At 39.1% G+C, this 25,992-nt stretch overlaps 1 protein-coding gene and 1 long non-coding RNA gene across 9 annotated transcripts in view; one reads left to right on the top strand and one right to left on the bottom strand.

The window, feature by feature from the left end:
* Positions 1-24,427, bottom strand: part of LOC124262321 (receptor-type tyrosine-protein phosphatase alpha-like) — a 75,912-nt gene extending 51,485 nt beyond the window's left edge. For 2 of the 8 annotated variants that reach the window (XM_046696811.1, XM_046696816.1), the window contains exon 1: positions 24,340-24,427. In XM_046696811.1, coding sequence (XP_046552767.1) covers positions 24,340-24,394 — 55 coding nt within the window. In that variant the 5' untranslated portion in view covers positions 24,395-24,427. Of the gene's footprint in view, positions 1-913; positions 1,091-2,215; positions 2,462-4,646; positions 4,767-4,995; positions 5,084-8,840; positions 9,071-13,359; positions 13,366-18,201; positions 18,262-24,339 lie in introns of those variants that run through there. The other 6 variants (XM_046696805.1, XM_046696807.1, XM_046696813.1 and 3 more) reach the window with 6 other exon arrangements.
* On the top strand, positions 1,062-23,238 carry LOC124262324. The gene is made up of 4 exons (XR_006894550.1): positions 1,062-1,082; positions 6,596-6,598; positions 15,833-15,839; positions 23,163-23,238. It is a non-coding gene; the product is annotated as an uncharacterized LOC124262324 (long non-coding RNA).
* Positions 24,428-25,992: the final 1,565 nt, after the last annotated feature.

The raw sequence follows: 25,992 nt of genomic DNA, 5'->3' as shown, positions 1-25,992 counted from the left end.
AAGAACACAATCAACACAATCACTGTGGGATCGCAACCCAATAACAACACGATGCCTGAACGATGCCTAAATTAAGCTTTACAGCGATCGTGTTCTAGTGTGAACTGGGCTTAAAAATAATTTGCTAAATATACTAAATCGTAAATTCGATGAACGAAACGGGGCAAACAACGTGAAGTACGCGCCATTGCTGGATCCAGATGAAGTACGATGATATGCACATGCCTCATAACATACTGTCAACGAGAACTGACGGTGAGTCTGATTTACCAATAAAACAACAAAGGCTCTGTGACACCCTACCAAGTGTTCACCATTAGGCGAAATATATCAGTAGGCGAAATATATCATGTGTGAAACCGAAAGTCGTGCTAGGAAAACAACACTTGCTGGAAATAAAAACATAACAAGGCTCAGATTTTACACTGTATCATTTTCTCATATAATGAGTCATCAGTTTGCCTATTCATTACATACAGTGGCTTTATATTCTTAGAATACGCATCGTTGCTAGAATTAGGCGAATATAATAATACATATTTCACTGGACTGGTACATTCAACACAATGTTATGATAGTTAGCACGCCATGACTGAAGCAAACTCACGCACAATGGTAACGGTACTTCTACTTATTTCTGACAATCATGCAGATGTCAGAGAGTTTCTGATAACTTACATGTCACATTTTTGCATATACGATCCCAGAGTCAACGAATGTCATATGTAAGTTAAACGTGCTTATACAAATTTGGTTCTTTCGTTTCGGTAAATGAAACTACACAACATCAAAATCTGTTGTTTACAGTTCCAACCTTTTAGTGCATCTTTCGCATATTTTACATACTTTTTCACACGGTTTATTCATCTTCACAATCTGTCGCTTACATGTTCATAGACGTATGTTAACCCACCAAATATCTGCACCTCGCACAACGTGAGAAAACTCCTTGTCTGTATTTGGAGGTTGTTTCCTGTCAGTGCTTGTTGACATTTGAAGTCCGTTATAGCAAGCGGGTAGGTATTCCATGACCACCCGATGCAAAGCTGCCCACCAACATATATCTTCATACCATTGTTTCGGTCTTGGACTGCAATTCAAAGTGAAAATACACATTCTGTCAAACATCAAAAATCACACATGAGCACCTGATCAGTTCGCGCCATGTGAAAAAAAATCACAACAAAGTTACCTGAGATGGCGCGGCTGATAACCACGAAGTATCTAAACTGACAAGATACCTGTTGTTAAGCAGTACAAGAAACATACCCCCCGCATGGGGTTGAATGAGTGTAAAATAAATGTTCGTTGGGGAGGGACATAAGAACACACAATTTAATGTACGTTTATGATTACCAGAGCATTAATCGTAGAATTTTCGGTATTTCAATGTAAGCTATGTAAGGCATGATGTAAATCAGTCTTGGACCCATGAAGGTAGCAAGAGTACCCTAAGTCCCCATGGCCCCTCGTGGGATGATCGACCATCAGTTCTTGGTGACCTACAGCCCCCTTCTATATTGTACTGTTCTCTTTAATGGTATGTTTGCATGCTCGTTCTATCTTAATATCTATGATATAGATTTTTAAGTTCAATTTGTTTCATGAGATTCATGAGAGGCATATAGAAGTTGGTATTGAAGTATAAGACAAAATATTATGGATGTCAACTTCTTCTTTATTGTATACACAATAGCCCAGAAACGTTGTGTATACAATAAAGAATATCCATGATATTTTGTCTTATAAATTGTTCCATATTTATTAATCGACACGATAATGCTGACATATTGCTGACATTATCTCAGTCACTCACACGAACCATACGCCAACGATTCATATTATTTGGTTAAGGATTATCAGATGTGCGGTTACACTCGATATTTACCTTCTGAAAACAAAAGACCCGTGAAGATCCGGGGTAGAATAGGTCTTCAGCAACCCATGTGCTTGCCATAAAAAGGCGACTATCTTGTCGTAAGAGGCGACTAACGGGATCGGGTGGTCAGTTTCGCTGACTTGGTTGACACATGTCATCGGTTCCCAATTGCGCAGATCGATGCTCATGCTGTTGATCACTGAATTGTCTGGTCCAGACTCGATTATTTACAGACCGCCGCCATATAGCTGGAATATTGCTGAGTGCGGCGTAAAACTAAACTCACTCACTCACTCTGAAAACAAAACGATGTTATATGGTCAGACCCATACTCACAGTTCTGACGTAGATACAGCCTGATGTGTTGTATCTTGTCTCTGTTTGAGTTGTTCAGGTTCACAGTCCATGTCTGGACCCCCCCTAATGTATGTGTACATGTCAGTGGTTTACTATAGAAGTCGGTGGTAGCTCTGCCATCCACGGCGTACCAGGCCTCGAAACTGTGTGCTGTATTCCCTGTCCTGACACTGGATTCACTGAAAGTACTGCTCTGTGTGGCACTTCTTCCTAAGGCAATATTTTCTGAAGAAATTGAAACCATGTTAAACATCATGTATATGAGACAGTAGTCGAAATAACAGAAGTAGGTCCATTGTGTTGCATGGCAGTGTACATGTATATTATTCCTGAATGCCTATTTGACGTGTCAAATATATATTCATGATATTGTCACAATTGAACAATCGACTCTGCCTTTAGCAGAGATTTCTTCCAGAGGGAGTTAGTGAGTTGAAATTTTAAGTCACATGGGCAGTATTTCAGCCATATCGCGACTAAATCAAGTTATAGATATATTAATAATTAAAGATAAATTATAACATTCTGTCCTCGAAGTACAGTAAAACAACTGGATTATCAAAGATAGAAATTTAAAACTAGTAATTTTATCTAAAATATATGCCATAGAGACATCACTGAATATGATATGGCATGATATTTCTCTTCACAACAACTGAACCCCTGCTCATTCGAACGTCATCGCGCAATACATGTATATCTCTAGTCGTTAAAATATAACAATATTTTGTTTTCCTGTATAGACCTCGACAACGCGGATTAATACATCATATTGGTGATTGGATTGTCAACCGCTTCACTCCAGGAAAATGTATGCTGCGTAGAGGCAATTTAGTTCCTTTAACTAGTCAAGCATATAAACAAATTAAGGCAGAAGTCAAGACGGAATTCATCGAAACACTTGTAAACTGTAAACATTTTGAACTTGTCGGGCTAGTCGTTGAGAACTGTTTACAAACAAGCAGATAAAAGGAAGCATTAGGAGCGGCACACACAACAGCAGAAGTGGAATGTGAATAACAGGGGAACTGTATGTTTCAAATAGTTGTGGTTAATGTTCTTCATAGGATGACGAGTCACGCCAGAGACGACTGCTCATTGGCTTGGAATTCCCACTTGTCGAGATTCGATGTTTACGTAGAAGGCTCCACCGTAAATTGGGCCTGAAAACACACTGTCTACAACCTCGAATGAAGACGATTTCAAGCATACTGTGTTCTGACGATGAGAAGTGTTTTTTTACACCTACATGAGAAACCGAGGCATGGCAGTGGCAGTAGAACACATGTTTTGTGCAGACGCGGATGTCGATCGTGGCAGTGATCGAGATACAAGAGCGTCGCTCATCTTTTGATGTTGAGTGTTAGAAACTCCCTGTGCAGTCCTGACTACATACACGCTGCAGGTAATCAATGGCTTGATAATATTCACAACTCTTCCAACCAGTTGTCCATCGATTGTGACCAAATCATAGGATTTTGCGGGCGACGCCATATTTCTTTACACTCACGATAGACCTCGTAGACGTATTTGTTTACTTATTTATTTTTGTTTTTATTTGTTTGTTTATTTTCGTTTTTTTGTACAGAAACTTGAGTTATTAAAATATTGAAAACCTATGCTTGTAACCACACTAAAAATAAATTTTATTTAATTTCATAGAAGTGTTCTCGTTTTACATGCTCTCAGAAGATGTGAAAACTTCTAAATGAAAATCATGAATGGAATGAGTGATGAAGTTGTACCGGTAATGTCAAAGTTCACGCATTAGCCAATCAAATGACTGGAAGGTGTTATGACAAATATGTGTCATAACGCTTTGTTATGAAACCCCTTTACGAACTACCACGTGGGTAATCATAGACCTTATATCATTTTAGGTATGTTTCATAATTTTATGCTTACTTCAAGATACATCCTGCTTGGTAAACATGTTGGAAGCAGAAGCAAGTCCCTCTTGATGTTTCCACCTTTGGCTGCATGTTGTCTGTAGCCTAGTTTTAATTAATCCCTAATAATACTCAAAGATATTTTAAAATTTTGAATTGGTATGTTATATACGCAAACTGTGATACTTGGAATACTGTCGACTTTTAAATGTCACCTTGTCAACTTGTACTCATCTCGATATGGCTAAACAAAGCCAATGTGATGTAAATTTGTAACTCACTCAGTATACTCATGATCGACATATTGTTTGCGTTCAAAGGTTTCGTGTCTGTCTAAGGGTAATACGCGACTATTGTGATTATCAGATGTGTTTGTATATCTGGGAACTAATCAACTTGGGAAATACTACTGATACAACGAGGAGCGTGATTTTTACTGTGATTGAAATTGTTTAATTCAACCGGAATGATTTCGATCATTTTGCACATCGATAAACAAAATGCGAATGCAAATTACTCACGTCTTTGACAGTAGGAACCGAACCATCCTTCCTGACATCTGTCTGGATCACCGACCTGGCTACAGGGAGTAGAGGGGAACACGACACAGTCAGCTGCAGTGCTACAGTGACACTCGGCACCTGAAGAGATAATGAAAGGATGTCATGTTCTTGACAATGCACGAATATCTAATATCTACTTACTCGACATGTTTCATCTTTCCGCTGCTGACATTATGACCAAGCCTCCTTGATATCATGTTCAATCTTATCATGTTTAATATTAAGTGTCAGATTATAGATTATAGTACCAGATGCACAGTTAATATACTAATAGTAACATGCGAACAAGACCTATAAAACGTCCTACCAGCGAGTGTCCCAGTGATGGAGAAAAACAACAACCCCGTCAAAAACCACGCCATTGTCTCTTGGCTTTGTTCCCTTGGGGATGGAACCTGCAATGAAACATACAAGGTCATCTCACAAACAATAGATATTTAGCACCTGAACAACAACACCTCAACAACTGAAGGACAGGTATTCACCATTCTGTAGTATTATTTGAGTAAAACTATGTTGTTGAACGTGCGCTTGAGATCAAACACTGTGAGACCGCCTCCGTGGTGTAGTGGTTAGAGCGTCCGCCCGGAGAGCGGAAGGTCGTCGGGTTCGATCCCCGACCGCGTCATACCAAAAGACGTTAAAACATGGTACTTATTGGTCCCTGCCTGGCGCTCGGCATCACTGGTTACAACAAGGACTGGTCGGCTCGGAGTCAGTATACTGTGTCTGAGTGGGGTATTCATGCTTCACTGCGGCATGGTATCTCAGTGGGCTAGCACTATAAAACCAGCTTAAGTCTGGGCTAGTACAAGCAGCCGCACATACACATACACACGCATGCACGTCGTCATATGAGCGAAATATTCTCAAGCACGACGTAAAACCCAATTTCAGCTCACCTCACCTCAAACCCTGTGGACTGATCTTGTGCTGCTTCCCCAGCCATTTGATTCTACTTTGTTTCTCGATCTCACTGAAACAATGTCACAATGAAATACCACCCTTCTCGCATGTACAGTTGTCCCAGAATTATTGAGAAAATCTTTGTTACCTAATACTGATAATATAATTTAAAAGCAGAGGTTACATTATGTAGTAAGGTATTCAATATGGGAGGCAACTCTTGTCAGCTTAAAAATGAACCTTACTAGATCAAGAGTTGTATGGTGTCCCCTGGTGTAGCAGACGGCTTCCTTTGTTGACATGGCAGAATTTACAGCAAAAGAGAAAAGAAAGCTGGTTCTAGATGATTTTAAAGGGGTTTGACTAATGCAAAAGAGTTAGCTGATAGACATGACATTCCTCTGTGTACAGTATACAGAACTTTGAAGACTATTCAGGAGTTGGGATTGAGCACAAGACAGGGGCAGGGAGGCGTTCAGTACTACGGATCGCCAGTGATTTGGTCAGATTGTGAGTAGGGGAAAATTGAAAAGCGTTGAGAATATCAGAAACGAAATGATTAATAGAGGAAGCCCTCAGGTATTTAGTGAAACCCTTAGACAAGAATTTACAAAGACGATGAGATATGTAAGGCTCAGACTGGGATAATGTTTTCTTTTCTGGTGGTAGCTGTGTATGACTTTGTCCGAACTGAGTGAAAATTTGGTCAAAAGGTACCGTGAAACCTATCTACCATCGCCCAAAACATAGCCCGAAATCTCACATGTGGGGTGGGTATCATCTCGTGGAATGACGCCATTGAGCATTTTCACTGGAAATGTGACGAAGGAACGATATGTTGACATTTTAAATGGTTACCTCCTTCCAACGACCCGAACACTGTATGAAAATACTTGGATTTTGCAGCATGATAACGACCCAAAACACACGGCGGGCTAGACAAAACAGTGGTTGTCGGACGAAAATGTTCCAGTTTTAGACTGGTCCAGCTACAGCCCAAGGCCGTAACCCTATTGAGAATGTGTGGGGACTAATGAAGGGCAAAATAAAGCAAAAAGAAGAATATTGAAGATATGAAGTAAGAAGTGGTTGCATACTGGGATATGCTGTCACACGATTTTCTACAAACTTGGGTCGGTCGTGTACCTAAGCGCATGCAGTCGTGTATTGCAGGGCAAGGAGGTCTCACACGTTACTGAAAAGACACTTAGACTGTTAGAGAATCATATCTCAACATATTCATTGAAGTAAAACTTATATAGTTTATATACATGCATTAGATATTTGCCGAAACAACTTACTCAAAAATTTCTGGGAATACTCCATACTATATGGATGGAGGTACACACAGTGTTCAGACAAGTTATTGTTTCGTCCCTGCTGACTTGACTTACAATTGATTGTATGTGTGGGACGTGAAGAACAGTCTATGTCTATACATTTATTGTTGTCTGCACAGATTTGTCTATTAAACAAATTGTAGAAGTAGACATAACATCTGAACACTTTTACTTTGATGTTATCACTTGGTTATGGAGACGTGTTATATTGGCATCTTTATATCGCCATAGTTCAGATACTAAATGTAAGCATCTCTCGAGGACAAAACGGTCTGATGTACGCCTGTTTTATAGCAGTGTTACCCGAGCCGGTACATCAGACCGTATTACCCGAGGGAGAAGCATACAACGTATTTATCTTACCGCCATGTTAAATGTACAAAATATAATTTTATTTTAATTGGAAGATCACTATATGGCATGTAAACAAAATGGCGTCTTCCTCTCGTTTGGATTTATATAATCAGTGAAACATATTCTGAATAGCTTAAAACTGCTATAAAAAATGGTTAGTTATGTTTAAGTTGAGTGTGCAAACGATTCATTGTATAAAAATAGTTTAAATAAGGCAGTGAAAGTCGGTGAAATAAATGTCTAGATAGTGTACTCAAAAACAGCTAATCGAACGGTTTTCAAACCCCGGGCACTGCATGCGTCATATTATGACCTCATACGATTGTTAGCGATACAGCTCCACGGTAGAGAATTTGGCGGTTACCGTGGCAGCGGGTAATATTTTTTCCAGTTGTCACCCTCCTGGGAGGGGTGACACGGAAACTTATTAAAGCGTCATTGACCAATGAAATTAAAGTATTTTACATGAACGTAAGATAAATTTGGATATATTCGGTATTTATTGTTTCACTATTCCCCTGTGGGTCGAACTGACCACGTATACGAGGAAGGATAGTTAACTTCCTCAGCTAGGTGTGGTAGGTGGCGTTCTCTCTTATAGCACATTGTCAGCTAGGTGTGGTAGGTGGCGTTCTCTCTCATAGCGTCTTGTCAACTAGGTGTGGGTAGATGGCGTTCTCTCTTATAGCGCATTGTCAGCTAGGTGTGGTAGGTGGCGTTCTCTCTCATATGGGTCTTGTCAACTAGGTGTGGGTAGATGGCGTTCTCTCTTATATCTATAACCCTCGGGCTCAACAAATGATAGTGGATTTGACTCATAGTGTTATGTCGGCTTGATCACGTGACGACATTGATGTGACGAATAAATAAAACACAACACACGTACTGCACATCCATATCAAGTGTGCTGTATTATCCCTACCAACTTCTAAATGCCTATCAAACGTCTGTGTAACTATCGCCTGGCTTACACGTAACCAGAAACAAGGGACAGTCAACAGGGACACACGATCCGTTATGTGAAGTTGCTCGACATGACATAGAGGCTGCTGTGTTGATGTTTGTGAGCAGTACACTGACTGTTACACACCAGTGATTTCTCCACTCCGGTGAGTCTGTTAAGAGCAATGGACCTCATGGATGGGAGACACTCTCGTCACTAGCACAACTATTTTCATATGTTCGAAGCAATGATCTACTTAAGGTATACAGGTGTGCCTATGTATATTACGAGAAAGGTAGAGTCAGATATCATGTACCATGAACGAAACAGGGATCCACAAATACCTCTCCATATCCACACAACTCGCCGTGCAATGTGCCCTAAAATACATTCCAATCAAGTTCACAGCCGCTCTCTCAACAAACAGTAACCCAAACGTCGGGCGCCACATAAAATTAAATAGCTTAAGCTGAGTGATAACAGCGAAGTTTGAATACATCTTATGTCGGAAATAACATATGAAACATAATTATGATGAAACTGATGGTAAAGGCATCAAGATTACATTACAAATGTATGGTACGCATGTAAAACCTCGTGGATACTCACCAGGGTATGTTGGAAACCTAAAGATTAAGCTGAGCGACTGTACCACTGTCGTGGGATATCATCCTGGGGAAATAACGGTATCTATCCCACGTAATTATGATGACACGGATACTACTGGCATCAAGATTAAATTGCAAATGTAATGTAAAACCTCATGGATACTCACCCGTGTCCACGTTGGAAAAATACATCCACACACAACCAGGAAGAAAATTGTAGGGAGGAGACTACCCTCGTTCCACACCAGGTGACATAGGAATGTCTTAACATTTCGTTCAACTGATATTACATCCTGGTTTGCGGGATACCTTGTACATAGTTTAATGTTATCTTTGAAGTGACAATGGCGTGTGTGTGCTCTTTTTCACACAACATAGTTATTTTGAACTTGATATCATTGATATGCCCCAGGAGACACGCTGCGACAGTCTCATGGGATTGAGATTATCAAGTGAACCACACAGTATACGATTTGTCATATACCTGCCTCCTCAAACTTATATTTTTCTAAATAATGACTTTGTAAGTCTAGTTATTTAGGGGACTGGTAGTTTATTATGGAAGAGATTGGCATAGTATTTTATTTTCACCCACCCCTAAATACAGTGTTATGAGAGTGTGTTTTTTTGTAATTTGTAATATCAGTGATTAAGTGATAGTTATTATGGGTCACAATATTTAAAGTTGTGAGTGTGGGTTTTGGCTTGCATCTCGCATCATATATGTTCAATGGCAATAGTATTGGCACGCCTTTTTTGAGATAGCGTTTCAGAATTACCTACCCTTGGCTTGAATGCTCGAGAACTGTGTACGAGCTATATAAAGGCTGGTTGTTGAGTAGTGGGACACGGGAGTTTCACATGACTGGATTTATACACATCTGTCTGCCAGCCTCGAGTTTCTCAACATTTCAAGACTGACGACCTTCAATCAGTATATCTGTTCTCACTGTAAATGTCAAGACTCTGGTGAGTTGATATCTTATATTTATGACCCAATATTTTAGATTTGTGACTCAATGGCATTGTATTAGAAATCTGTATAGTCATTCACTGTAGTTTGCTCATTGTTTGTTCAATATATTATTGAATATTTTAAACTTGTCTGTGTTCTTTTTTGGTGGTTCAAAGGCGACTTTTAAACCTTTTGTCACTGCAAATTATTAACCGTACCACTATCTATCTATCTGTCTGTCTATCTGTCTGTCTATCTATCTCTATCTATCTATCTATCACAGTTTCATTACGAGTGTTGTCTGTAACGTCATTCAGACCAATACATTTGCCCAGCTTCAGGAAAGAATCCATGATTGTTGCAGTCTTATGATGATCGAGCTATTTAATTATTGCTTTTTCATCACTTCACTAAGCAACTCGTCAAAATAATTGCCAGAGTGAAGTTGAGACTTGCACCTTACACTGTGCCGTCGTCGTCTTGTCAAATAACTTAGTTTCTTGTGTTCTCACATGGTCACATGTTCACAGACGTATGTTAACCTACCAAATATCTGCACCTTGCACAACGCGAGATACTAACTTGTCTGTATGGTGAGGTTGTTTCCTGTCAGTGCTTCTGCTTGATTGTGTTGAATTCTCCATCATAAGGGATAAATATTTCAATATAAAAAAAAGTAACGGACCTTTTTAATAATGTTAATTATCATTTATTCATTGATTTTTTTAAAAGAGATATATTTGTTAAATGAATTTTGATATATGTTTTTGTAAATAGATAAAGTTTTATAATTGGTAATTTAGATTATCAGCTTAGATTGTTAGTGGCTGTATCCTCAAAGGGGGTTGAAGTAGCGTAAAATTATTGTCCTCCTGGGAGGTTATGTAAGTCTCAAAACTTTCAAAGTCAATTCAAACATACCAGGATTTTTAAAAGTAGTATTCTTGTTATTTTAACTTTGGCTAACATTTCTTAGACTCATCAACAGCTGAAGGGATAGTGTAGATCCAACTAGGGCCCATGCAGGTAGCAAAGGTACTGTAAGTCCCCATGGTCCCGCGTATGGTGATCTACCTCCAGTTGTTGGCGAGCTATAGCCTGTTTTTATATCGTATTGTCCAAATAGTGCTATCAGTTTTAACTTTCCACACTAGTTTTAGTTGTAATTGTGATATTCTAGTTGTTTTACTGTCCTTCGTCGACAGGTTTTTATAATATACATATCTTCCATTTCAATGTCACATAGGGTCTCGTCACGATATGGCTGAAATATTGCCGATGTGACGTTAAATAATAACTCACTCACTCACTCACTCACTCCTGTCAGTGCTTGTTGACATTTGACGTCAGCTATAGCAGGCGGGTATGTGCCCTTTGACCACTGGAAGCAAAGCTGTCCACCAACATATATCTTCATGCCCTTGTTTCTCTCCAAGACTACAGTTCAAAGTGAAAATGTGCATTCTTTGATGTCATATGTCTCATTTGACAAGGCAGTAGATAGATTGGCGACATCTGAAAAGGTATAGTAAGTAATAGTATGCACAAACACAAGTCCAAAAGACAAACAAGTGTTGACTAAGGACCCCGAGTAGCCATGATAACAACACATCCACGCGCACCTGTTATCAAGCATTACAAAGAATACACCAACAATACATGATGTTTTAGTGATGGTTTAGTCAGAGAGAATAATGGGTAGTTGAGCACAATGCTATTTATTATTGAAAACTAAAATAGAATATACAATTCCCACCCATACTCACGGCCCTCACGTAGACACAGCTTAATGTGTTGTATCTTATCTGTGTTAGAGTTCTTCAGATGAACAGTCCAAGCTGGATGTGGATCCCCTGTGGCTGTATGTGTACATGTGAGAAGTTGGTGGTAGCTCTGCCATCTACGCCGTACCTGGCCTCGAACCTGTAATCTGTATTCCCTATCCTGTCACACTTTTCGGTGAATGTACTGCTCTGTGTGGCACTTTGTCCTATGGCGATATTTCCTGAAGAAAGTGAAACCATGTACAACATCATCAACAAAAGACAATGGTGGAAATAACGGCGTTTGGTTCATTGCGTGGTAACCGTTAACGTATGGCCGCGTATATTGTTTCACAATGTATATCTGACTTATACATAGCTTAGCTTTAGAAATCCCTCATAATAGGTAAACGTGGAATACGGATTGCTGATGTCAAGCAGCATTTCGAAATACAAACACCACCGACTATAATATGATATTATATTTTTCTTCCCAACAACTGAGTATTATATTGAGCGTAACATTGAAACAACATGTAATGTACCTTGTGATAGTACCAGAAATAGTAGAGTGTATTTAACGTTCAAACACGAAGAACATCTTCGATCTGTCATGCGTCCATTTGGAAAGAAGGCAGTTATCAAGCTGGCATGTTGCCTGTATTTTTGTCTGAACTGTGAAAGCACCTAAAAGCACATACGTCCATACACGATTTAATATCTTGTGCTAAGTTTGGACTAATGGCGTAAAATACATATCTTGTCATTTTTTCAAAACGTGTTTTCATCTTAAGTTTGACACAAATCCTTCAAATCTATAAACTCACAGCCAAACTATAAAAATACGTTATAGTATATAAAGTACGTATATTAATTTTACGCAGAGGAATCATGTAGGAAGTAGAAATGCCGTAAGTCTCCTTGATCCCCAGAAAGGGTGGTTCGTGGTCTATAGCCTAGTTATAAACTGTGCTAAATAATATTCGGAAAACAATTTCTGTTTTCATTCTGTTCGTATGTGTTATTTATGAACTGTGCTACTTAACCAATCTATCTAACCATATGTCTGGATAACCGTCCTGGCTACAGGCAGTAGAGGGGAACACGACACAGGCAGATGCAGTGTTACAGTGACATTCGGCATCTGAAGGTATATTGGAAAAAAGAAAACTACGTCATGTTTTCATGCTGAGGGGACATATACATTTATATATGAAAGGAAAACATAAATGTTTCACCCTTCCGTGGCTGACGTCCTGGTTAATTCCACAGAATATTTGGTCCCAGCTAATGATGCATGATACACGATGTCAGACAGAATTGTTATATCCAGGACATGTGAAGGACAACTTGGAAAATAGTACCAGATGCATAGTTGATACTAATGGTAGCATACCAACAGTGAGTGAGCGAGTGAGTTAAAGTCACAACCATAACATTTCAGCTATATCGTGCCAGAACAAGTTCTAAATACATGATGAATACATTCATATTATATACACCTGTCAACGAAGGACAGTAAAAACACCAGCATATCGCGGACGCAGAATTTAAAACTAGCATATATCGCAAAAATTGTGTTTCTCTCAGAGCAATATAATATAAAAGCGGGCTGTAGATCGCCAGCAACTGAAGAAAGACCACCATGCTCGGGGCCATGAGAACTTTTGCTACCTCCATATGGATATAGCATACCAATAACCCCTATTAAACGTGCTACCGGTGAGAGTCCCAGTGCTGGAGAAAAACAACACTGTGGTCAAAAACAACGCCATTGTGTTTTGGGTCAGTTCCCTAAGGGATGGAACCTGCAACGGAACAATCATTGGTGTGTATTCCGCTCCTACGCATATTTCACAAAACGACATGGTTAGGTAATATATAATCACGCCAGACATGCTTCTCCTTCAAATTTCAAGGACGATTTTTGGCAACTGAAAATATTAGAAACATTTACGAATTGCAATATTTAGTTGCTGAATGTACATTTGGGATAAAACCCGGTGGGCAGATCTTGTCAAGCTTACCCAGCCATTTGATCCGACCTCGTCTCTCGATCTCACAGATACAACGTCCAAGTGAAACAATAGCCGGCCGGCAGGTATGCTATATCACATGGTAAATGTCCTAGTTATTTTTGCCATCGCTGATGACTTGACATACAACTGATTGTGAATCTGGGACGTGCCCCACGACAGTTAACGTATACAATGCCGTCAGGTAATTCCGCGCACCTAAGCACATCGATCGCAACACGGCAGTTAACGTCTCTTATTTTTTGTGGTTTACGTGACTGAACATGCTGGTATGCATCATATTTACGAATATGAGATTCTAACGTTGCATTATGCCATACGGTTGACCTTACCAGCGTTCTGACGACATCACTTGCTGTCCGGTAATTCTGATATGCGCATAATTTCCAGCTGGAGATCCTAAGTATTGAAACATATTAGGGCCAGATTATTTTCAAAATCACTTCATCAATGTAAGGAAGAGTGTTGCATATTAAATTCAATTATGAATAATGAAGAAAAAGGTTTAAAAGAAGAAACCAATTTTCATAAAACTGTCAATTTATCTGTCAGTTACTGTTATTTACTTACCTTTAGTGATTAAAAGCCATCCCTTTGTAGAAATGTCCCGATTTCAAGCGTAAATGTGGTAGCAGACGATGTTTACATTCGATACGGAAGTACGCTATTGCAGAATCACCGGATGCGCGGAATTACCGGACTCGCTTATATGCATTTTGTTGTCTTAGTTGATTACTTGTGAATTTCTTTTAAGACTGATTTTTTGAGAACTTTTGACTGGACAGATGTGTCCATTAAACAAAAAATATATTAGTAAAACATAGAATCTCATCTGTCTCTCACTTGCATCTTGCTGTTTGTGGCACTCGTGAGGAGTGACCTGTTATAACGGATTGATGTGTTAATGGTCTTCGTCGTCACTTTAAGATAGTTACATAAATTTCCATAAGAAATACATATATTTGTTTTTAGCCGCAAATAGCTGCAATATTGCCGATGCGGCATAAAGCAAAATTTACTCACTCACTTTGCTATCGTTGTTTGTTGTATATTCCGGTACTCAAAAGGCCTCAGGCCTATATTACACTAATATTGTACATTTGCTTATTATTTGTTACTGGCGTTGTTTGTTGTTGGCGTATGCTTAACTTCCATCTTAGATATTATCACTTTCTTCTGGACTGGTTTAAGTATGCATGTATTGAACTTTTGTATAAAAACGAGATCTTAAAATAGCAATTTTGAACGACACTGTCCTCAATGAACAGGTTGAACATTCTACCCATCATTATGTCATAACGTTTAAGTTTTCAGGCTCTTTAGACCCGTCAGGTTTTACGTGGTATTATTATCATAATGTAGAGAACATTGTATCTGTTCAGTATTTAGTGTTTTACTAATGCCCTGTGGGTTGGACTGACCATGTATACGAGAGATTGTTACTCGCACTTTGTCAGCTGTCGACTAGCGAGTTGCTGCATCTATTACGCTCGTAATAAAACAACTGATTGTGTTATATTTGTGTTATGTTTTATTTCACAGTGGCTACATTGACATGGGTAATAAATGAAACGCTAAACACGTTCACTTAATAAAACCCGAAAATACAAACAGTATCTCCCTGGGAATATGCACTTCATTATATAACTATCGACTGGCTCGCAAGTAGTCAGTATCAAGGTACAACCAACAGGAACACCTCGATCATAACCGCATATAGCCTTTGCTGCGCGGCGAGACTTAGAGGCTGTTATGTTGATGTTTTTCAGATGTACGCATACCGTTACACACCAGTGAATCTGTTATTAATGCACCGTTCTAGATAGGAGACACTCTCGTCATTCGCTATCTACATTTACTGACTGTATACAGATGTGTCCATATATATTACCAGAAAGGTAGACACACATAGCAAGTGCCATGAACGAAACAGGTATCCACAAAACCTTTCCACACCAACACAAATTCAAGCTTGCATTGCAAACCAAAATAGACACAGGTCAGCGCCCCAGCCTCTCTCACAACAGGAACCCGAACGTCGGGCGCTTTGTACATAGAAAACACTGAGTGATAAAAGCGATGTCGAAATACATCTTTTTGAGGAAGTAACGGTATCTATCCCCATTATGAAACAAAATCGTGCTGAAACGGATACTACTGACATCAAAATTAAACTGCAAATATATGATCCACGTGTAAAACCTAATGGCTACTCAAACGTACAGCGACACACAACCAGGAAGAAAGTTGTAGGGAGGAGACAAAACCCGGTATCACAAAAATGTTTTGATATTTCGTTCAAGTTGATATTACATCCCGGATTGCTGTAGTTACCTTTACATGGTTTAGCGTTATATGTAACGTAAAATTGAAGCAGGTGTAAGTCTGCTCTTTGAACATGAGTGAGTGAATGTGAGTTATTATTAACGTCACATCGGCAATAATATTACCGCAGCCATATCGTGGGCGAGAACATATTTGATTTGGAAGTGGAATATATGTATATTATAAACACCTGTCGACGAAGGACAAAAAACAACTAGAATATCACTAAATGAGAATTTTAAAACTAGCGTGGAAAGTTTAAAACTAATAGCACTATTGGGACAATGCAATGCCATGTAAAACAGGCTATAGATTGCCAATAGCAGAAGGTAGATCACCATACTAGGGACCATATGGGGACTTACAGTATCTTTGCTACCTGCATGGAGCTCTAGTTGGATTTTGCACCATCTTTGAACATGAGATCATGATTATGCCCCAAAAATACATATATACTGCGACATTCTCATGGGTTTGAGATTATCAAGGATTTGAACAGTATAAGTTTTGTAAATAATCACCGCCTCCCTCGAAGTTTCATTTCTTTTATTAATGCGTTTGTGATTTTAGTTAAGGGAAAGTTCGTTTAGTATGGGAGGAGGAGGCGAAGCGGGACCTGGATTGGTATGGCATTTCACCACTTTGGTAACCCATACCCTAAATACAGGTGACATCCACCCCCACCCCCACCCCCTGTAATAAAAGATCAATTCACAAACTCATTTTTATCAAAAATATATATGAGTGTATCATATAAATTCGAATTGCGTCATTGACATAGCATTCTGCAAAGTCAATTTTACTTGAACATTAAAACGTGAACTTCTTTTATAGTTAATACACGACCACATACTGTTCTATATCTAGAATATACTCGTGTTCGTCAAATAAAGAAATTGACTTCCATCAATTATCGCCGTTAACCTATGCAATGATCGTGCGTTTTTTTGTTTAATACAGCACCAATATTCCGATTATAGAGAATCTAGTCTGAAAAAGTCAGTTCAGTGAGTGATATTATGAGGAACGTCTAAAGTAGAATGAACCACAACCAAGTCATCATGCCAATGAATTTATGTGGACGCCACGTTAGTGGTGAGTATTCTTGTGTTCTCTGTACGACTTCATAAATATGCTACCCGAGTAGTATGTAACCTTATGGAGAATCTTATTTGCATGTTATATTTCTATAAACAGACACAGTATTTATTTTCACTATCAGTGGGCATCCATGAACACAATTACATTTTGTAAATTATGAATATGTTGAGGGTTTCAATTAGATGTACACAGGAAACTGAAACAACGGGAGAGTGAGTGAGTGAGTGAGTGAGTATGGTTTTACGCCGTTTTTAGCAATATTCCAGCAAAGTCACGCGGGGGACACCAGAAATGGGCTTCACACAATGTGCCCATGTGGGTCTTCGGCATGTCGAGCCAACGCTTTAACCACTAGGCTACCCCACCGCCCCGAAACAACGGGAGAGGACATGGGTACACTACATAGGTCTTTGTGGATGTACATTACAGAGACGGTTCCAGCTGAGTCATACTTTTGCCACTTGCTACATGTGCATTGGAAAATGAAAAGCATGAGGGAAGCAAGACCACAACCTAGCTTTGATCGTTTGGTATAACGTACAACTAAATCGCATAAAAGGGACATGTCGCATTCACGCATTAAAAGTGTTTGTGGCCTGATTGAACAGGTCCAGATTAGATTGCAAGATTGCGAATGTTTGCATCATGTCCAGAAGTTGCATTCCTGTCTACTTTTCACAAAAATTGAGAATATGAGATATCGTAACCATGCAGTCAAGTATTTTCGCACTTTTGGTATATTTAGCTCCATAGTATACCGTACAAAGGGTTTCAAGCTGTATTTAGTTCAGACTTAAAATTCGCGTATCTCGAACATTCATGAAAGTTCAAATATACCTTGCAGTGTGTTAACGTGTTTCTCCATGAATTCATGCGGGTATATTCCTTTGTTCACAAGAGACACAGAAATAACAAGTTACATTTTCGATGTAAGCACATTTACACTTTGGGATTCCTGCAATGCACATCCCGACCGAACGAACACCATCTGGTCTGAGTCATATGGCGTATGAAAGCAGGGGTAACCGTTAACGGTATGTGCTCATTGTTCAGTTAAACATGTATCTGATTAAATTGGGATTGTGACGCATATAGGATCTACTATCAACACACATACCCAATTACATACCCAGTTACTTACATACACACAACGGATTAGAACCAAACTATATTTCTACTCACCTCCTACACCAACAGCTCACGGCTACCTGTCTGTACTGCAATATATGTCTACACGACCAGGAAGTGAATCAAGGGAACCAAGAAGCGAAAACATTTGTACAGACAGAATTTGTCTACAATTCACTTCTGCATAGTTTCCATTATAACAGACATCAGAAAAAAAATGTAAATGACACGACGATCCTTGATATAACTTTGAACACACACACACACACACACACTCACACACACACACACACTCACACTCACACTCACACCACACACTCTCTCTCTCTCTCTCTCTCTCTCTCTCTCTCTCTCTCTCTCACGCACGCACGCCCGCACATACGCTAGTCAGGCATACACAACCCCACACCAAAAGTACGTCGCAATGTAACAACATTCTGGAGCGTGACATTAAACGAAATTTTCTGAGGTCGAACGCCTTTATCCTCAGATCATGTATCAGCTGTTTAGCTTGAGCACGTTAGAGGATGCACACGTATTTCAAGGAAAGTATCAATTTGCTGATAAATATGAGAATCATTCAAAGATTCACCATCACAGGCCATAACAGGTATACTTTCATTAAATAATAATAACACCAGCATGTTCTGTAGGTTACCATGCACCAATATAGTAACACATTAACACAACAATCCTAACCAGCCCTAACTGTAAATCGTTGGGGTTCCTATTCAGTGTAAATGTAAATTCTTATTTCTGTCAGTATAATACTCTTTTAGGAACTTTGATCTAACCATGATGCACAACCAGCCAAAACTTCCCATGCATGTTTTGCATGTCGAGATTTCATGAAACAGATGAACTATGAGCATTGCGATATAATATTGAATGACGACTACGTTTTTAGTGATATATCTGCAATTCAGACTGTCTGCCGGTATCCTAAACAAGTATGTGCACTGCGTAGATCCCTTAAATCACATGTATTGAATAATTAAAGTATAAATGCTAGAAATACAGTGGTACATTCTGAAACAGGAGGTAAGGATGTATTTATTGTCACAAGTAAATCACTACATGAGGTTCGTTATGCGACCATTTCCATTCATATATCCATTATGTATACATCATTTTGTTCTATGTTGAGGGTCTGCTCGTGATTCGTGCTTTAGGCTCCTTGTTTACAGCAGGTTATGGACTGGAGTCTTGTGATTACATCACACCAGAAAGCCAGGTCAAACCCAAGTCATGACGCCATTATCTGTCTTCTTGTTCTGAAACCAATGTTACACTATTAGTCACACGGTGTTTTGCATGTTTTCGTTATGTTGAATTCTGTTCACAAACACTTGATATTACCATTTTCATGATAGTGATTAATACACATATGCTTACCTTGAATACTGTCACTCATGATTATCGAAATGTTCGTGTCGTTTTTTCTTTGCAAAACAAATCTAAGAATTTGGAGAGGGGGCATTCGAATTTTAAACCAGGAAAGGATCGATGGTTATGGAAAGACTTTGGTTTATGGCATTCCTTTATTTTCTTTCGCAAGTAATTCGGTACGTATAATCAATGATATGTAATAGCCAATTGAGATGAAATAAATAATCTGACACTATGCAAAGAGCCACGCAACTGCACATTGAGGAAGCACTATGTACTCACGTTGAAGACATTTGTCAGTTCGCCACCCTGCAGCACAACCTCCAGGACAGATGCCTGTAGTCTTGTCACAATAAGCAGCGTCGTAGCAGTTTCCACACTTGGAGGTGCAGGTCTCCATAGTGACCGTCCTCACACGCTGTACATGATGTAAGTTTGTCAACTATCTAATATGTTTTTCAAATAGTTGGAAGCAATGTAGATACAGACATACGCCTTTTCAAATAGAAGCTTCATTTCCGGAAGGTAATGGCAATGATTAATACAGTCCAAGGATGAAGGTGTCCTACCCATCAAGATACATATGTGAAACGGCTTACATAACTGTTACAGGAGGGAGACAATATACCTTCTATTCAATTTAAACACTTTTCAAAGCAATCCTGTTGCGTTTGCTGCTTGTGTCTGCACCATGCTAGGACGTTAGTGTGACGTTATTACACTTGTATGACTTGCAATGTCCCTTCATGCCGACCAATAGTCTATTTCATGCAGGATACAACCTTCGGGGTGTCGTTGCAGCTTAAAAGCGTTAACCTTTATGATAGAACCATATGGAGGCCATTTCCAAAGTTGATGCATCAGTAGCAGATAATTCCCTATTTTCATTGTACTACATAGTAGATAGCGTTTGTACCCGTGAAGGTCCGGTTAGAATATTGATCTTCTGCAACCCATGCCTGTCGTAAGAGGCGACTAACGGGATCGGCCGGTCAGGCTCGATGGCTTGGTTGACACATGTCAACGGTTCCCAATTGCGCAGATCGATGTTCCTGTTGTTGATCACTGGATTGTCTGGCCCAGACTCGATTACTTGTAGACCGCCATATGGCTGGAATATTGCTGGGTGCGGCGTAAAACTAAACTCATCACTCACTCACCCCAGATAGCGTTTGCATGTGTTTGTGACGGGTGGAATCGGTTGTGCAGGATACAGGTACAGTCAACCTTTCATGAAACCCTTGGAACATCACTATTTGATGGTTATTCATAATAGCATGATATTGTCGGTACTGCTTTTAGAAAGTATTTCTGTTTGATATAGGAAAAGGTATTCTCATGTCTGTGATAGAATTCTGGGAACATGCACGAAACCACATATTTGCACATTGAGGAAGAAATATGTACTCACGTTGAAGACATTTGTCAGTTCGCCATCCTGCTGCACAACCTCTAGGACAGATGCCTGTAGACGTGTTACAATAGACAGCGTTGTAGCAGTTTCCACACCTGGGGTTGCAGTCCCCATAGGAACCGTCTGGGCATGCTGTAGGTGATGCAGAACAACTTCGTATGATGTGTTTCAATTAATCTGAGGCAATTTTAATATTAGCCATTTTCAAATAGAAGCTTCATTCCCGGAAGGTAATGCCAATATTTAATACTACACACCAAGATACATAATTAAATGGTACATATCTGGAAAAACAATCGAGACATTATGCTTTACATTCAACCAAATTGATACATAACAATTTCATTAACTTCAAAACAACACCATCACGTTTTCCGATTTTGTCACATTGTCTCAGAATCTGTACCTGTTTGGCAGTCATGTCCCATGTTTCCTGGAGCACATCCACTCAGACACTGTCCAGTGATCTTATCACATACTTCTGTGTTTAGTGAACAGTGACACTGTTTGTCACAGTCCTCACCAATCCAACCGTCACCACAAACTGACAACGAACATGATAACAAAAACATGAATGCATAACAAACATGAAATATATCTGACCACATCAGAATGACATTACAAATCGTATTTCGCGATGAATGATGTTCAAAATACGAAACAGAGTACATTCCCTAAGAACTATCAAAACAATATGGCAATAAAGTGAAAACGGGAATAAACAATCTGACATTAATCAAGTATATCTTTTCTATCGACTGTTTCATGATGAGAGCATACTTGGGACCATTGTGGCTATGGTTTCATTTACACTGAGACCTTCCAGCTTTAAGCGAGTCCAATTACCATAATAAAAACACAATGGCTAAAGTGCACTATACCTCGAGAAACTTGTTTCATAGATACGACTGTGTGGTTATTGCGTATAGAGAGCCAGCCTATCAGTACTGTCTTAGCCCTTTGGTGCATGAACGTCAGCTGGCTTTGTCGCATTGTGATGATGATTTTAAAAAATAGACATTCTACAGAAAAGTGGTACAACGTTTGAAGTTTTTACAAATAGTGTGACCAAACTGTGCATCATTCATCTCGAGTCGATTTTTCTTCCAACATCGAATGTGAAAGGTAGGCACTGCCTAGGCATCGGTAAAAGTGCCAGAATGCAAAGTTTGCTAAATATACTCAATCATACATTCGATGAACGAAAAAGGGCAAATAAGGTCAAGTAAGCGACATTTTACACACTTTTTGTCACACGATTAATTCACCTTTGAATGTCTTTTGCATTGGGGCCATACAGCAGTCATTCTACATTATATGGCACATATATCTGCATCATATATATTCTGATAGTAGTGAATATATTGTTCAAATCAACTCTAAAATCACAATCTGTCGCTCACACGTTCATTGGTGTATGTTAACCTACCAAATATCTGCACCTCGCACAACTGGAGAAAACTGTATGTCTGTATGGTTAGGTTGTTTCCTGCCAGTGCTTGTTGACATTTGACATCAGCTACAGCTGGCGGTTCGGTATACCTTGGCCACTGGAAGCACAGCTGTCCACCAACAGATATCGTTTTTGGACTGCATTTCAAAGGGAAAAGACGCATTCTGTCAAACATCCAATATTACTCCTGAGCACCAGATCAATTCGCGCCATGTGAAACAAGTCACGACGAACCGACAACGTCCCTGTTGTTAAGCAGTACAAGAAACATACCCCTCAAAGGGGGTTGGATGAGTGTAAATTAATTGTCCTGTGGGGAAGGTACATAAGAACACAACATTCAATGTATGTTAATCGCAGATTTTTTGTTACATAGTGCTGTCTAAGGTATGGTGTAAATCCATTTTGGATCCATGCAGGAAGTACTATAGGTCCCCACGGTCCCTGGTGTGCGATCTATTTTCAGTTGCTGGTGATGTTCAACCCATTTTTACATTGTATTGTTCTCTTTAATGATATCTTTTTTATAATAGCATGATGGTTTTAACTTAATATCTCTGATATAGGTTTTTAAGTATAATTGTTTCGGCTTTGATATGTAATTGTTTCTCGTCACGATAATGCTAAAATATTGTCGATGTGACGCTAATATTATCACACTCATGCGCAACATACACCAACAATTCATATTCTATCAAACATGATATTGTCCTTAATGAAAACAAAATGATGTTATTATAGTGAGACACATACTCACAGTCCTGACGTAGATACAGCCTGATGTGTTGTATCTTGTCTGTGTTTGAGTTGTTCAGGTACACAGTCCATGTTTGGTTTCCATCGTTGGTACATGAACATGTCAGTGGTTTACTATAGAAGTCGGTGGTAGCTCTGCCATCCACGCTGGACCTGGCCTCGAAATGGTGTAATGTATTCCTTTTGATTGGTCTCACGGTATGTACTGCTCTGTGTGGCCCTTCTTCCTAAGGCATATTTTCTGAAGAAAGTGAAAACATGTAAAACATCATACACATGACACAATTGTAGAAATAATGGCCTTAGGGTCATTGTGCGAAAACAGTTAAGGCATAGAAGTGTACATTATTTCGTAGTATGTATTTGACTTATCAACACCGGGCTTTAGAAATCCCCCATAACTAACAAACGTGGAATGAGGGTTTACAGATATCAAATGGCATTTCAAAATAGAATACGATATGACATGATATCTTTCTTTGCAACAAATGATAATAATATGGAGAGTGCATACTCCAGCCCATACAATGCATGTATATCTCCCGCTATCTTGGAAACCATTACAAACACGTTACTCAGTCTAAATTCAGGTGTTCAACCACTGTTTAAAACATTCTTGTTGTTCTTTTAGTTGTCATCTCCAAAGTGTTAAATAAGTCATTAAATAACGGTAAAACAAGATAACAATATATCAAGATATCACAAATATCGATGACTTGTATCCATGCTACATCTACCCGTCTTACGCAAACTCACGTGTTTGGCAGTAGGTACCGAACCATCCTTCCTGACATCTGTCTGGATCACCGACCTGGCTACAGGGAGAAGAGGGGAATACGGCACAGGTAGCAGTGGTGTTACAGTGACACTCGGCATTTGAAGAGATAGTGAAAAAAGAAAATGATGTCAATTTCTTGACAATGCAGGGACATCTGCTCGTACAGATGAAAGACCAAGAAGATACATAAAACGTATTCTCAAAAACTCAAAATGTTTCATCTGTCCACTGTTGACATCTTGGCCAATTCCCCTTAATATTTAGTCCTAGTTAATCATACATGACATAAGGTGTCAGACAGAACTCTTACATCCAGGATGGGATGTACAACTTGAACCAAACTACCAGGTGTATAGTTAATACTAATGGTAGCCTACCAAAACCCTTCAAAAAAAGTCCTATCAGTGAGTGTTCCAGTGATGCAGAAGAACAGCACCGTTGTCAAAAGCCACGCCATTGTGTCATAGGTTTGATTCCTCACGGATGGAATCTGCAACAAAACATGCACTAGCGTTGATTCTGCTCTTCATGCCTATTTCACATAGGGACATTCTTGCATATATAGTCACACTGGACGACTTTGGTAGTGGAAATCTCACAAACAATTACTAATTGGCAACATAATTGGTCGTTGAATGTGCCCTTGGGATATAAATAAACCTGTGGGCTGATAAAATCAATGCTTACCCAGGCATTTCATCCGATCTCGTGTGACGATGTCACTGAAACAATGTCACAGGGAAACACTACCCTTCAGACAGGTACACTATGATACATGGCAAATGTCCATGGCTGCGTCTGTAGAGGAATATGAACTCATTGCATTACTATTCACTCACTTACATGTAAATAGTAACGAGGTACACCCAAGAGCGGAACCTGATCACAAGAATGTCTTGGGTTTTCTTTCTGTTTTACGGATAATTTAGAGGCTCTTATGTTGATGTTCTGAAGCAGTGCTCACACTGTAAACGGATCAGTGATTTCTCGACTACAATGAATCTTATAACAATAAAGAGTCTCTTGTCCTCAGGTTTGGACATACTGCTGTTTCCATATGTTCAAAGCACGGATATATTTAGTGAATATTGATATGATCATGTGTATTACGATAAACGAAACAGGTAAAACATAAAATAGACTCGGATCACCATGACACGGCCGCTCTCACAATATATAGTATTTCAAATGTGGGACACTTGTAAATACACTCAGATGAGTGATAAAAGATGTCGTAGTAATATTCCATGGAAAACAACGGTATCTATCCCACATATGTGACATAATTATGGTGAATCGGATATTGCAGACATAATAAAATGGTAATCATGAAAATCTATATAATACTCACCTACGTCTTGACAAGTATGAAATTATTGCATTTTTAAAAGAATTAGATTTATTAAATGATTTGTAAATAGATCAATGGTATTTTAAACATGGTAGTATAAATTAGTAACTGCGATTGTTAGTGGCTGTATCCTCGAAGGGGGTTAAAGTAGCATAAAATTATTGTCCTCCTCAGAGGATACGTAAGTCCCAAAACTTTCAAAGTTAAATTTTTGCTTACCCGATTAAACGTAGTATATTTGGTGTAAATCCAACTAGGGTCCATGCAGGTAGCAAAGGCACTGTAAGTCCCCATGGACCCTGGTATGGTGATCTACCTTCTGTTGTTGGCGATCTATAGCCTGTATTTATCTTGTATTGTCCTAATAGTGCTATTAGTTGTAACTTTCTACACTAGTGTTAATTATAATTGTGATATTCTAGTTGTTTTACTGTCCTTTGATAACAGGTTTTTATCAACACTGACAAAGCATTAAACATACTGCAGCGCATTCTGCAAACCTGTGGGCGAGATATGGAATGTAGACAACCCAAAACCATCAACGCTAAACAACAACCAGAATGGTTTGATCAACAGTGTCAGCCTCTTAAACACGAAAAGTATAAACTGCTTAATGTGTTTAGAAAAACAACAACATTTGAGAATCTGGATAGATACAAAGACATTATATCTCAGTTCAAACAGACTTGTAAAACTAAGAAAGA

The sequence above is a fragment of the Haliotis rubra genome, unplaced genomic scaffold (genome assembly GCF_003918875.1).
Source record: "Haliotis rubra isolate DU_JTF1 unplaced genomic scaffold, ASM391887v1 Scf830, whole genome shotgun sequence".
Classification (NCBI taxonomy): domain Eukaryota; kingdom Metazoa; phylum Mollusca; class Gastropoda; order Lepetellida; family Haliotidae; genus Haliotis; species Haliotis rubra.
This window is presented reverse-complemented; position numbering and strand designations above follow the sequence as displayed.